The sequence below is a fragment of the Microcaecilia unicolor genome, chromosome 6 (assembly GCF_901765095.1).
Source record: "Microcaecilia unicolor chromosome 6, aMicUni1.1, whole genome shotgun sequence".
NCBI classification, from domain to species: Eukaryota; Metazoa; Chordata; class Amphibia; order Gymnophiona; family Siphonopidae; genus Microcaecilia; species Microcaecilia unicolor.
This window is the reverse complement of record NC_044036.1, coordinates 3,753,612-3,768,666: the sequence shown is the minus strand read 5'-3', so window position 1 is coordinate 3,768,666 and position 15,055 is coordinate 3,753,612. Positions and strand designations below refer to the sequence as shown.

Sequence of the window (15,055 nt, the reverse complement as noted above, 5' to 3'; positions counted from 1 at the left end):
CTGTCCACCACCGGGCCCCCTACATTCAAATCGGCAGCGCCTCACCTCCATATGAAAGCGGCAGATCGCCTCCCTTCGGGCCTTCTCTCACTGTGTCCTGCCCTCGTCTGATGTAACTTCCGATTTCCACGAGGGCAGGACACAGGGAGGGCCCAAAGGGAGGTGATCTGCTGTTTTCATATGGAGATGAGGCGCTGCCGATTTGAATGCAGGGGGCCCGGTGGCAGACGGAGGGGCACTGTCGACGGAGCCAAGGGCAGGCAGGTGAGACCAGGAACTGCAATGCCGGTGGCCTGATCTCGGCGGGCCTGGGGAATTTTGTCCCCCCTGCCCCCCCCTCTCGGCGGCCCTGATAATGATACAAACATGTAAATACCTACATGGCATAAATGCACAGGAGGCGAGTCTCTTTCAATTGAAAGGAAACTCTGGAACAAGGGGGACAGACTCGGAAATAACCTGAGGAAATACTTCATGGAAAGGGTGGTGATTTGATGGAATGGCCTTCCTGTGTAGGCAGTGGACAGTATCTCTAAAGGAGTGAAAGGGAGAGTAGTACCATGCATCTTGTTCCCATCATATATCTACTCTTGGTCCCTCAGCTGTGTGGTAAGCCATATTGTAGAAAATCTTTAGCGTCATATCTGTTGGTTGAATGCTGTAATGTATGCTTAAGAACATACATAAGAACATAGGTATTGCCATACTGGGACAGACCGAAGGTCCATCAAGCCCAGCATCCATTTTCCAGCAGTGGCCAATCACAAGTACCTGGCAAGATACCAAAACAGAATAAAATATTTTATGCTGCTTATTCTAGAAATAAGCAGTGAATTTTCCCCAAGTCCATTTTAATAATGGTCTATGGACTTTTCCTTTAGGAAGCCATCCAAACCTTTTTTAAAGTACACTAAACTAACCGCCTTTACCACATTCTCTGGCAACGAATTCCAGAGTTTAATTACACGTTCTCCAATTCGTTTTAAATTTACTACTGTGTAGCTTCATTGCATATCCCCTAGTCCTAGTATTTTTGGAAAGAGTAAACAAGCGATTCACGTTTACCTGTTCCACTCCACTCATTATTATCATATCTGCCCTCATCCATCTTTTTTCCATACTGAAGAGCCCTAGTTGATTCAGCCTTTCCTCATAGGGAAATCTTCCCATCCCCTTTATCATTTTTATTGCCAGAGCTGTTCTGACCTCATGGGCAGATTTGACACTAGTAACTTTGGAACTCGTCTGTTGAGTGTTTCTTAGCAGATATTGTGAACTGCTTAGAACTTTGTGGTTATAGCAGTATACAGATTCCACTGTTATGATATGTTATGTAGAGTGTCAACATTGTCATCTCTTCATATATTTGCAAAGCTTTTTTTATTTGAAGTAGGAGCAAATGCATTAGCTGCATTCAGGACTGATCTTAGTTCAGCAGCTATTTCACAGTCTCACCATCTTGAGAAGTGCTTCGCTGCTCCCCACAGGTTCTGCATTGCCCTGGTGAGGACACTAAGAAAGGAGACATTAGATCTTAGCTTCTCATCTTCTTTCCAGAGGCCCTCCCTAGTTTATTACTAATTTTTAGACTGCTTTAATTTGCTGTAATCTTGCTTTCTTGTTCTGCTTGGAAACTCTTGCTTTTCTCCTTATTTTCAATGTTCAATTTTTTCAGCATCCTAAATTTCAAAAAATTGTTAACATCAATTTGTTAATATGAGTTGTTAATACAACATCTCAAGAAAAAAAGGAAAACAAGTGGTCCATTGCTTTGATATTCAACACACAAATTCTAAAGCTTCAGAGTGCCCTCATTGGGCAAAGTATGCAGGGCTTTTTTCCTCTCTGTCTCCATCTATTGATGGGTAGCCATAACTCACAGACTCAGGACTGGTTTGGTGAGACTAAAGGAAAGAAAATTAGCAGGTAAGACCTCATTTCTCGTTAGCTCACACCTTTCTGATAGAGTAGTTCAAGGCAAGTTACATTTAAAGCAATTAGATATTTCCCTGTCCCTAGAGGCCTAACAAATTAAGTTTGTACCTGAGACAATGGAGAATTAAGTGACTTGCCCAAAGTCCTGAAGTGCATCAGCAGGGTTTGAACCTTGGCTTCCCTGATGTTCAGCCTATTACTCATAACCACTAGACTGTTAACCCACAGACTGTTAACCCCATTATAGTACACCTGTTCATACCCATTTCAACCAATCAGGATGGCTTTTATTCTCTGTAATAATTGTGGTGCTTTAGTTTCAAGGCCAATCATCTGGAGACTTAAGGCTTGCCCTATCTGTCTTCAGCTTGCTAGTTTAAAACAGGATTTCAGTAAAGTAAAGCAGGAATTGGACGCACTTAAAGCAGCTTCTAGGACTGCACAGAATCATACCAACTTCTCACCACTGCCTCAAATGATAAAACCACCTAAGAATAGATGGTTCACGGTAGGCTCAGGCAGACTACATTATGTGGCACAGAAGCATCCGCCCTCACAATTGTTGCCCCTACAGAATTAATTTGCTCCATTATAACACTGTGATGTTCCTGAAAATAGAACTGAGGCGGAAGAAAAAGCAATGAAGGTGGAACAAAAAGATATGAAGGTACCCAAAGAGAAATCACTAATGTTGAAACTCATACCAGGAAACTGTTGCTACTAAGGGGATTCCATTATCAGAGGCATTAACTTAGAAACACAGTTCAAGGTGCCAAGTAAAGTGAAATGCCTTCCAGTCTCTTCAGCTACCAGGAGTACCAAGCAAATAATCTCTATAATCAGAGAAGAAACTAAGGAGTCAAACACTGATGTTGTTATCCACCTGGGAACAAATGACTTGTCCAGTAATACCCCACTTGCCATGCAGAGAGCTTTTCAGGAGCTGGGAGAGGGGTTAAAACCTTTGATACAAACAATAGCTTTCTCTGAAGTACTACCTACCTTTGGAAAGGGAAAGAAAAGATTGCAAAGTACTAAGAATTTCAATAGCTGGCTCAAAGCCTGGTATCACCAAGAAGGATTTAGGTACATAGGAGGATGGGGCAATACATGGAAAAACAAAAGACTATATTGTAACGATGGGCTGCATCTCACTGTGGCAGGAAAAAAAATCCTTGGGGAGAAATTCAGACTATATATTTCTAGGCATTTAAACTAGAAGGTGGGGTGGCATATGGAGGCAGTTCACTTCAAGTGGTCACCCCCAGCTTAAGCAAAAGACAAGATGCGTCAGTAGAAAAGAAAGCAATGAAAACAACAATCTTAGCAAATCACTTCTTACCAACACAGCAGGAAGTGAGACTAAACAAGAAACTAAACAGAAGATAAAAATTCCACTGAAATGTAGATGGAAAGCGATGACCACAAATGCTCGCAGCCTAAGCAATAAAGTTCATGACCTTCAAGCCCTGATGTTGGAGGCAGACTTAGATGTTGTTGCAATCACGGAGACATGACTCAATGGAACCATACCAGTCTATAATCTATTTAGGAAGGATAGAGATGGTTGTAAAGGTGTAGCTCTGTATGTGAGAAATGATATCGCAGCGACTGAAATGACAGGGACCTGGGGAAAGGAAGAAGCGATATGGATCACCTTAAAAAGAGATGTTAGAACCTCTGTCCACGGTAGGTGTTGTCTACAGACCTCCGACACAATTGGAGGAACTAGATAAAGATCTGATTGCGGATATTCAAAAGTTGGGAAAGAAGAGAGAGGTGCTGTTGCTGGGAGATTTCAATCTGCTGGATGTAGATTGGAAGGTTCTATCTGCGGAATCGGAAAGAAGTAGAGAGATTGTGGATGCTTTTCAAAGTGCTCTGCTCATACAAATGGTGACAGAGCCCACAAGGGAGTGACGCTGGATCTGGTGCTCACAAACAGGGATAGTGTGTCAAATGTCCAAGTGGGTGCCCACCTGGGCAGCAGTGGCCATCAAACAGTCTGGTTTGATATGACGGCTGAAGTGGAGGGCGGCCACTCAAAACTCAAAGTCATGGATTTCAAGCATGCTGACTTTAGAAAAATGGGGGAATACCTGAGGAAGGAGCTGATGGGCTGGGAGGACGTACGAGAATTGGAAGGACAGTGGTCCAGTCTGAAAGAAGCTATAAATATGGCCACAAACCTTTATGTAAGGAGAGTAAATAAAAGCAAGATAAAAAGGAAACCAATATGGTTCTCTAAGCAAGTGGCTGAGAAAATAAAGGCTAAAGAGTTGGCGTTCCTGAAATATAGAAAAGCTCAAGAAGAGGAACACGGAGAGGAATACCGGATGAAACTGAAAGAAGCCAAGAGAGAGATACGTCTGGCGAAAGCGCAAGCGGAAGAACAAATGGCTAGAAAGGTAAGGAGGGGTGACAAAAATTTCTTCAGGTATATTAGTGAAAGGAGGAAGACTAAAAAGGGAATTGTGAGACTGAAAGATGCTGCGAACTGCTATGTAGATAATGATGAAGAAAAAGCAAATTTGCTTAATAGATACTTTTTTTCTGTTTTCACAGAAGAAAATCCTGGAGAAGGACCGCGATTGACTGGCAAAAGTACATATGTGAATGGAGTGGATATAGCACCGTTCACTGAAGAGAGTGCGTATGAACAACTTGAAAATCTAAAGGTGGACAAAGCCATGGGACCGGACGGGATCCACCCCAGGATATTGAGGGAGCTCAATGAGGTTCTGGCGGGTCCTCTTAAAGATTTGTTTAATAAATCCTTGGAGATGGGAGAGGTTCCATGGGATTGGAGAACGGCGGAGGTGGTCCCTCTTCTCAAAAGTGGTGATAGGGAAGAAGCTGGAAACTACAGGCCGGTAAGCCTCACTTTGGTTATTGGAAAAGTAATGGAAGCGATGCTGAAGGAAAGGATAGTGAATTTCCTGGAAGCCAATAAGTTACAAGATCCGAGACAACATGGTTTTACCAACGGTAAATTGTGCCAAACGAATCTCATTGAATTCTTTGACTGGGTGACCGGAGAAATGAATCATGGACTTGCTATAGACGTAATCTACTTAGAAGATTTCAGCAAAGCTTTTGACACTGTTCCCTACAGGAGGCTCTGAAATAAACTTGACAGTCTGAAGATAGGACCCGACGTGGTGAACTGGATTAGGAACTGTTTGACGGACAGACACCAGAGGGTGGTGGTTAATGGAATTCGCTCAGATGAGGGAAAGGTGAGTATTGGAGTGCCTCAGGGATCGGTGCTGGGGCCGATTGTGTTCAATATATTTGTGAGTGACATTGCTGAAGGGTTAGAAGGTAAAGTTTGTCTTTTTGCTGATGATACTAAGATTTGTAACAGAGTGCCAACTACTGCCAACTCCAGACTTCGCGCCTTCTGTCTCGCTGCACCCTACGCCTGGAATAAACTTCCTGAGCCCCTACGTCTTGCCCCATCCTTGGCCACCTTTAAATCTAGACTGAAAGCCCACCTCTTTAACATTGCTTTTGACTCGTAACCACTTGTAACCACTCGCCTCCACCTACCCTCCTCTCTTCCTTCCCGTTCACATTAATTGATTTGATTTGCTTACTTTATTTTTTGTCTATTAGATTGTAAGCTCTTTGAGCAGGGACTGTCTTTCTTCTATGTTTGTGCAGCGCTGCGTACGCCTTGTAGCGCTATAGAAATGCTAAATAGTAGTAGTAGTAGTAGTGGACACCCAGGAGGGAGTGGAAAACATGAAAAAGGATCTGCAGAAGCTAGAAGAATGGTCTACGGTTTGGCAATTAAAATTCAATGTGAAGAAATGCAAAGTGATGCACTTAGGGAGTAGAAATCCACGGGAGACGTATGTGTTAGGTGGTGAGAGTCTGATATGTACAGATGGGGAGAGGGATCTTGGGGTGATAGTATCTGAGGATCTGAAGGCGACGAAACAGTGTGACAAGGCGGTGACTGTAGCTAGAAGGTTGCTAGGCTGTATAGAGAGAGGTGTGACCAGCAGAAGAAAGGAGGTGTTGATGCCCTTGTATAAGTCATTGGTGAGGCCCCACCTAGAGTATTGTGTTCAGTTTTGGAGGCCGTATCTTGCTAAGGATGTAAAAAGACTGGAAGAGGTGCAAAGAAAAGCTACAAGAATGGTATGGGATTTGCGTTACAAGACGTATGAGGAGAGACTTGCGGACCTGAACATGTATACCCTGGAGGAAAGGAGAAACAGGGGTGATATGATACAGACGTTCAAATATTTGAAAGGTGTTAATCCGCAATCGAACCTTTTCCGTAGATTGGAAGGCAGTAGAATTAGAGGACATGAAATGAGATTGAAGGGTGGCAGACTCAAGAAAAATGTCAGGAAGTATTTTTTCACGGAGAAAGTGGTGGATACTTGGAATGCCCTCTCGCGGGAGGTGGTGGAGATGAAAACGGTAACGGAATTCAAACATGCGTGGGATAAACATAAAGGAATCCTGTTCAGAAGGAATGGATCCTCAGAACCTTAGCCGAGATTGGGTGGCAGAGCTGGTGGTTTGGAGGCGGGGCTAGTGCTGGGCAGACTTCTACGGCCTGTGCCCTGAAAATGACAGATGCAAAACAAGGTCAGGTATACACATAAAGTAGCACATATGAGTTTATCTTGTTGGGCAGACTGGATGGACCGTGCGGGTCTTTCTCTGCCGTCATCTACTATGTTACTATCCTGCTTATTTTCGAACGAGAAGGCCAGCCATCTTCCGACACAAATCAGGAGATGGCCAGCCATCTCCTAAAGCCGGCGAAATCGGTATAATCGAAAGTCGATTTTCGCCGGCTTCAACTGCTTTTCGTCGCAGGGCCGGCCAAACTTCAAGGGTGCGTTTTGGCAGTGTATGGAAGGTGGGACGGGGGCATGGTTACGAGATGGCCGGCTTCGGCTGATAATGGAAAAAAGAAGGCCGGCTCTGACGAGCAGTTCGCTGGCTTCACGTGGTCCATTTATTTTCAGGACCAAGCTTCAAGAAAGTGTCCAAACTCACCAGATGACCACCGGAGGGAATTGGGGATGACCTCCCTGTACTCCCCCAGTGGCCACGAATCCCCTCCCACCCTAAAAAAAATAAATTAAAAACATTTTTTTCCTGCCTCTATGCCAGCCTCAAATGTCTTACCCAGCTCCATGACAGCCGTATGCAGGTCCCTGGAGCAGTTTTAGTGGGTACAGTGCACTTCAGCCAGGCGGACCCAGGTCCATCCCCCACCCCTACCTGTAACACTTGTGGTGGTAAGTGTTGAGCCCTCTAACCCCCCCCCCCCCAAAACCCACTGTACCCACATGTAGGTGCCCCCCTTCACCCCTGAGGGCTATAGTAGTGGTGTACAGTTGTGGGGAGTGGGTTTTGGGGGGCTCAGCACCTAAGGTATGGCAGGTATGCATCTGAGAGCTATTTTTATTTATTTATTTATTTTAATTTTTAGAAGTGCCCCCTAGGGTGCCCGGTTGGTGTCCTGGCATTTCAGGGGGACCAGTGCACTACAAATGCTGGCCCCTCCCATGACCAAATGCCTTGGATTTGGCCGGGTTTGAGATGGCCGGCCTCGGTTTCCATTATCGGCGAAAACCGATGCCGGCCATCTCAAACCCGGCCATCTCTGACATTTGGCCGGCCCCAACTGTATTATCGAAACGAAAGATGGCCAGCCATCTTTTTCGATAATACGGTTCGGGACCTCTCTTTGCAGCGTCGGCCATATAGATGGCCGGCGCCATTCAATTATGCCCCTCTATGTTACTCCTCTGCTCTACATTGCAGTTGATATTTGGATTTCTTATCACTTCTTCACAGCTAGAACTCATTTGTGTCTGTCTCATGTTTTCTTGAACTGTGTTACTGGGAACTCTTTCCCCCAACACAAGCAACTCATTCAATTCCAAGGAGATAATGGAGGTAAAAAATCAGTAACACAGTTCAAGAAAACATGAGACAGACACAAATGAGTTCTAGCTGTGAAGAAGTGATAAGAAATCCAAATATCAACTGCAATGTAGAGCAGAGGAGTAACATAGAGAGGAAAGGACCCTTTGTAATAGGAAGAGCTGTTGGGTTAGGTGATTGACTCCATGGAGCAAGAGGTGCTGTTTGGTTGAGGAAGAAAAAAATTATACAGGACTGTAGGGGGTTCTGATAAATGAGAGGGGTGCCCTCTTTCCTGCCTTCGCTTGCTCCAACATTAAAAGTGGTTGGAGATGGTAGTGATGAATGAATCACAGATGGTCAGCTTCTAATGACTTTATTATTCTCCCTCAGTGACCAACCGGCAGCTTCCAAGTCGGGTGCAGAGTCTGGTGTCCAGTCAAGGCAGCATGGATTCGGATCACTTAGGTAAGAACATAAGACTTTTTCTGTTGGGGTTGTTTGAGGGAGGTATAAATGTATTGAGGAGCAGTGGGACTCATTAAAGGGTGTTAGAATTGGTCAAGGCTGTATGTAGAAGAGATTCTCGGAACTCGTGTTCAGTAGTTTTGTGAGAAGGTTACATAACTTCCACATGCATTGTCGCACAACATTTCCAATTTTTGTAGCAAAAACCCAAAAGTATAGAGGTCTGTAAAATTGTAGGTGGAATGGAAAGGGAAATGCAAATCTGTTGTTAATTCTGTCAGAAAATAGAAAGACTAGGGGACACACCATGATGTTAGTAAATAGTACAATTAATCTAATCCAGTGGTTCTCAACCAGTGCATCACCAAACATTTGACAGACAGCACCCTTGTGCTTTTCTTAATGTGTGGGAGAGTTGAGAACCAGGAAGTAAAATACTTTAATCTCTATAACTAGTCCCTACTCCAGTCATCAACCCTAACTGGAAATTCTGCAGGCCTATGACTCACTCCTCTCCTCCACACCAGCAGTCACCACCATTGTATCTGTATTTCTCTTGCATCATTCTTAGCAGTGAAATGATATATAGGTTTTTTTTCTTTGTTCAGATGTGAGTTGTAGTATTCAGTGTGTCATACACATGAACATTATCTGTTAGGTGTGTCACAACTGAAGAAAAGTTGAGAACCACTAATCTAATCTATATGTATAAAGCAGATGCATGTGTTTAGATTGTAAGCTCCTTTGAGCAGGGACCGTCCTTCTTTGTTTAATTTGTACAGCGCTGCGTAACCCTAGTAGCGCTCCAGAAATGTTAAGTAGTAGTAGTAGTTTGTCCGTGTCTGAATTCCTCTGGCCCCCGAAGAGCTACGGCCACCAAACCCGGCATGCAGACTCTACCCGCCGTTGCCAAGGTTATTGTATAGTTTGAAGCGATTCGGTTCACAGGGACACTCGGGGGAGGGGAAGCAATACCTCCATCCATTAACTGAATAGGCTGCAGGTTGGAAAGCTGTTTCTTGCTGTTGCTAAGCGACAAACTGCTTGGGGCAGGGTGGGGGTCAGAGACTGGTGGGAACAGGGTAGGGAGAAAGTATTGGGGTCAGGCTGGAAAGTATGTGTGTGCATGAATTCACTACCCCCTCTCAAGTCTATGAGTTGAGACAGACTACTAAGCGACAAACTGAGGGGTTGGGCGACTGTGACAGAGACTGCTTGGGACAGGGTTAGGGTGTTGATCTACTTTGTTTTGGTTTTTATAATTTGGTCTTTCCAGCTGGTGGAGGGTAGGGAGAGTCTGATAGGCACGGACGGGGAGAGGGATCTTGGGGTGATAGTATCTGAGGACCTGAAGGCGACGAAACAGTGCGACAAGGTGGTGGCCGTAGCTAGAAGATTGCTAGGCTGTATAGAGAGCGGAGTAGCCAGCAGAAGAAAGGAGGTTTTAATGCCCCTGTATAAGACGTTGGTGAGGCCCCACCTGGAGTATTGTGTTCAGTTTTGGAGGCCGTATCTTGCGAAGGATGTTAAAAAAAATGGAAGCGGTGCAAAGAAAAGCGAGGATGGTATGGGATTTGCGTTCCAAGACGTATGAAGAGAGACTTGCTGACCTGAACATGTATACCCTGGAGGAAAGGAGGAACAGGGGTGATATGATACAGATGTTCAAATATTTGAAAGGTATTAATCCGCAAACGAATCTTTTCCGGAGATGGGAAGGCGGTAGAACAAGAGGACATGAAATGAGATTGAAGGGGGGCAGACTCAGGAAAGATGTCAGGAAGTATTTTTTCAAGGAGAGGGTGGTGGACTCTTGTAATGCCCTCCCGCGGGAGGTGGTGGAGATGAAAACGGTAACGGAGTTCAAACATGTGTGGGATATGCATAAAGGAATCCTGTGCATAAGGAATGGATCCTCAGAAATTTAGCTGAAATTGGGTGGCGGAGCAGGTGAGGGGAAGAGGGGTTGGTGGTTGGGAGGCTAGGATAGGGGAGGGCAGACTTATACGGTCTGTACCAGAGCCGATGATGGGAGGCAGGACTGGTAGTTGGGAGGCGGGAAATACTGCTGGGCAGACTTATATGGTCTGTGCCCTGAAAAGGACAGGTACAAATTCAAGGTAAGGTATACACATATGAGTTTGTCTTGGGCAGACTGGATGGACCATGCAGGTCTTTTTCTGCCGTCATCTACTATGTTACTATGTAAATATCGGGAATTTGTTCTATTCGTTGATTGAGGTGGCTTGGAACCCCGTTATCCATAGTATTATCATGCAGTAAAAAAAACATAATCTAACATGGACCATAATGGGATATGTTGTGGGACTTACGGTAGAGGGGTGATATTTAGGGGTTAATTGCCGGAGCCACCAGTGGTCTAACCCAAGTCACTTAGTAAGCTTGACTTTATTTCACAGTTTCTCTGTAATGCATAGTGGTGCAAATTGTGTATTATAAAGCCTGAGACAGAACAGGCATCAAAAAACTTGTGACAGGAATCCAATCTATCATATATAGGGGCTCCACAGTCAATCTGAGCTGGACACAGAGACCATGAATAAAAGAGTGTTTGCCTCCTTATTATTAGGTAGGGTTTCTCTTTCAAGCTGCCGTTCTTCCATAGTCAGTCATGTAGCTGTAAAGGGAGAGTTAAGAGCGGGCGACAGGCCACAGTGTGGCTATCATTGTTCATAGATTTGACAATTTCCTTAGTTTGCTGTTTGAAGGAAGGTTACAAATGCAGACAGTTCTTTTTTTCAAGTTGCTGGTTTGGAATTACTGCAAGCAATGGAGAGGGGAGGGGGAGGCGAGCTGAACAGGCTAGGTATTTGTAGGACAAAGGAGAGTACTTGACCATAAGCACTCCTTGGAATGCATCTATGAGAAATGCTACCACAGTGCTTGTTTTAAATCTCCACAAAACTTATGCCTCGCTGTTATTAGGTACGCTTCCTCATTCAAGCTGCCATTCTTCCATAGTCAGTCATACAGCTGTGAAAGAAGAGTTTAGAGCAGGCAACAAGCCACAGTGTAGCTCACATTTTCATAGATTTGTCAATTCCTTTTTTGAAGGAAGGTTACAAATGCAGACATTTCTCTTTTTCAAGTTGCGGGGTTAGAATTACTGCAGGCAATGGAGACGGGAGGGGGAGGTGAGCTGAGTAGGACAGGTATTTGTGAGACAAAGCACTTCTTGGAATGCAGCTAGGAGAAAAGCTACCACAATGCTTGTTTTAGATCTCCACAAAACTTAAATCTTGATCGTTACATTTAGATATCTTTATTCATCTCAGAGTTTTGCTTCAATTACCTGTTTAGCTCTTTTTCTAAAATGCACTTAAACAGTCTTATTTAAGTCAGAAACATTGCTTTTCTTGAGACTGTTCCATCTTCTTCCCCAGATTACTGGCGTGTATGAAGATCTTTGATTTATTAGGCTAGAACAGATTTTTATATTAGGTAAGATTATAGAACTTTCTAGCTATTCAGTAAAACAAAAGCCAGTTTGTTTTGGCAGCAGTTAACTAGGGAGTGTTAATTGCACAGACAGTGCTTGATGAGGGTCTGAGTCCCTTTGAAGTAGGAAAGTTGAGATTCTCTGATAGATATGTAGTCATTCAGTAGAACTGTTTATTCTAGATATATTTTGTACTTTTATATCTTGAAACAAGTTAAAATCTCCCCTCTCCTGCCTTTCTTCCAAAGTATATTTATTGAGATCTTTAAATTTGTCCCCATACGCTTTATGAGGAAGACCACCCTCTGGACTAACTCCATCCTGTTTACATCTTTTTGAAGGTTTGGTCTTCAGAACGTACACAGTATTCTAAATGAGGTCTCTCCAGAGTCTTATACAGGGGCATCATCACCTCCTCTTTCCTACTAGCCATTCCTCTCCCTATGCAGCCAATCATTGCTCTAGCTTTCGCCATCACCTTTTCTAATTATTTGCCCATCTTAAGATCATCACATAGGATCATACCCAAGTATCACTCCTTTTTTGTGCACAAATGTTGTTCTTCGCCTCCTAAACTGTACTGCTTTGTGAGGGACACAGTGCAGGCGACCCTAAATGTACTCCTTCACTGAGGTTACAGTTCAGCCACCTTGTAGTAGGTAGCACTAAACCTGCTGTCAAAGTCTGAAGTGCAGAGCCAATGTTAGTCAGCTTGACCAGGAGGGCATGGCTCAACAGTGAGCAGGAAGTTAAAAAAAAAAACCCCTCTGGCAGAGGAGAGCGGAGCTGCCCTGGAGTATATGTCTCCACTACCTGTGTGTAAGCTACCAAAACCTGGATGAGGAAGGCTAAGCTTTGAATTTAGCTTTATAAGAATCCTGCTGACTACTATTGGGAAACCCTGCATAGCGCAGTATAAGAACATAAGTATTGCCATACTGGGATAGACCAAAGGTCCATCAAGCCCAGCATCCTGTTTCCAACAGTGGCCAATCCAGGTCACAAATACCTGGCAAGATCCCCAAAAAAGTACAAAACATTTTATACTGCTTATCCCAGAAATAGTGGATTTTCCCCAAGGCCATTTAATTATGGTCTATGGACTTTTCCTTTAGGAAGTCGTCCAAAGCTTTTTTAAACTCTGCTAAGCTAACCGCCTTTACCACATTTTCTGGCAACGAATTCCAGTGTTGATTTACATGTTGAGTGAAGAAACATTTTCTCTGATTTGTTTTAAATTTACTACTTTGTAGCTTCATCGCATGCCCCCTAATCCTAGTATTTTTGGAAAGCGTAAACAAACGCTTCACGTCTACCCGCTGCACTCCACTTGTGACCTGTCAGCTACAGGCCTGTGTGGAGTTTGTGTCTGAAGCTAGAGAGACATTTTTCTTCAGCTTACTGGCCCTGTCAAGTAACCGGGTTCAATGTTTCTTTAATAAAAGGAGTTTTGTTTTCATTTTCTCCTTTTCTGCGTCTATTTTATAAAGACCTCCAGCACCTACTCAGTGCAGATAATTACACTCTCCCTTGTTTTTTGCAACCCAAATGCCTGACTCTGCATTTTTTTAGCATTAAATCTGAGCTGTCAAACTAGGTTTCTCCTCATGTTGTCTATATTATCAGGGGTTGTTTACCCTATTGCAGAATTTGGTATCTTAGTTAAAAATGGCTTTTCACTTCACAAAAAAACAGATTTTACCTTCTGGTGAATACTGTGTTGTTTTTCCCTTTTTTTTGTTAAGCAGAGAAAGCCAAGTTACTGATCAATAGAAGTTTTCTCCGAGCACAGCAAATTATTCAGTCAGAGAAACTCTCTCTTTTGCTTTGGTATTGTCCTCTTTCTTATACCTTTGGAGCCTAACTAAACGGGAAAGTTAAGGTGTGTGCTGAGCCGTTATTGTGCAAGAAATACTATACATGAGCAGAAATGTATTTGGTAGTCATAAGACTGACTGACCAGAGAACACATGCTACAGGTAAGTAGCTTTCTGTGTGTGTTCTGACTATACCTTGTGAAGGAGCAGCAGTTTGTTTGGAATGAAGAGGTGGGAAATATTTGAGCTGGAGATGTTGCAGAGTGATGTTTGTGCTTTCTGTAGGTTACGATGGTGGTAGCAGTGACTCCGAATATGAGGAAGCTATAATGAGTGACCAGGACCACAAGTGCCCACTGATGCCCGACTTCTGGCTCATCATAAAGATTCATCATGATCGGGTGGAGGTTTATTCACATACACGGTAATATGTCTCACCTTTTCACATCTCTGGCAGTATTGTGAGTTATTCAGTAACACGATATACCATTTCCTCAGAGCTGTGTGACCATAATATCACAGTTGAAAGTGGCCAACACAAATATAATCTGAATGAAAAGAAATCTGAATCAAGTACGTTAAACCAGAGGACAGCTAGTCCAGAAGGCATGTTGAAAATTGGGATAGGGCTGAGATCAGGAGCATTCAGATGCCCAATGGGAAGGGAATGAGAATGAATTAGGATCCAAGCAGGGGCTCTGACAGTATCCTCCCTCTTCACTGGCCTCTCGCGGCGCTCTGACAGTAATCCTCTCTCTTTAAGGGCCTCTCACGGGGCTCTGACAGTATCCTTTCTCTTCACAGGCCTCTTGTGGGGCTCTGACAGTAATCCTCTCTCTTTAAGGGCCTCTCACGGGGCTCTGACAGTATCCTTTCTCTTCACAGGCCTCTCGCGGCGCTCTGACAGTAATCCTCTCTCTTTAAGGGCCTCTCACGGGGCTCTGACAGTATCCTTTCTCTTCACAGGCCTCTCGCGGCGCTCTGACAGTAATCCTCTCTCTTTAACGGCCTCTCATGGGGCTCTGACAGTACCTTCCGTCTTCACGGGCCTCTCGCGGCGCTCTGACAGTATTCTCCCTCTTCACAGGCCCGTCCTGGGGCTCTGACAGTATTCTCCCTCTTCACAGGCCTGTCCTGGGGCTCTGACAGTACCTTCCGTCTTCACAGGCCTCTTGCGGGACTCTGACAGTATCCTTCCTCTTCACGAGACTATTATATTTCCTCTTTATTTAGTACTATTTACTGTAACTCTCATTTTTTAGGCTTCTGGCATTTGTATACAGACACTTCAAATTGTGTTTTTTTTCTCTGCATCTGCAAGCTGCTTAGAAGTTGATGGGGATAATTTGCATGCTCTTCTCGTAAACACTCCTGGCTTTCCTTCACCTTTGTTGAACCCTCTCTATTGGGATTCCCTAAATGTCTTGTTTCAGTAGTATCCTTCAAAGAGGATACTGCACACCAAACCATGTAC

At 44.1% G+C, this 15,055-nt stretch overlaps 1 protein-coding gene across 6 annotated transcripts in view; it reads left to right on the top strand.

The window, feature by feature from the left end:
* Nucleotides 1–15,055, top strand: part of SZT2 (SZT2 subunit of KICSTOR complex) — a 484,798-nt gene that overhangs the window by 251,313 nt on the left and 218,430 nt on the right. For all 6 annotated transcript variants that reach the window (XM_030207429.1, XM_030207428.1, XM_030207430.1 and 3 more), the window contains exons 38-39: nucleotides 8,230–8,304; nucleotides 13,867–14,005. In XM_030207429.1, coding sequence (XP_030063289.1) covers nucleotides 8,230–8,304; nucleotides 13,867–14,005 — 214 coding nt within the window. The remainder of the gene's footprint in view (nucleotides 1–8,229; nucleotides 8,305–13,866; nucleotides 14,006–15,055) is intronic.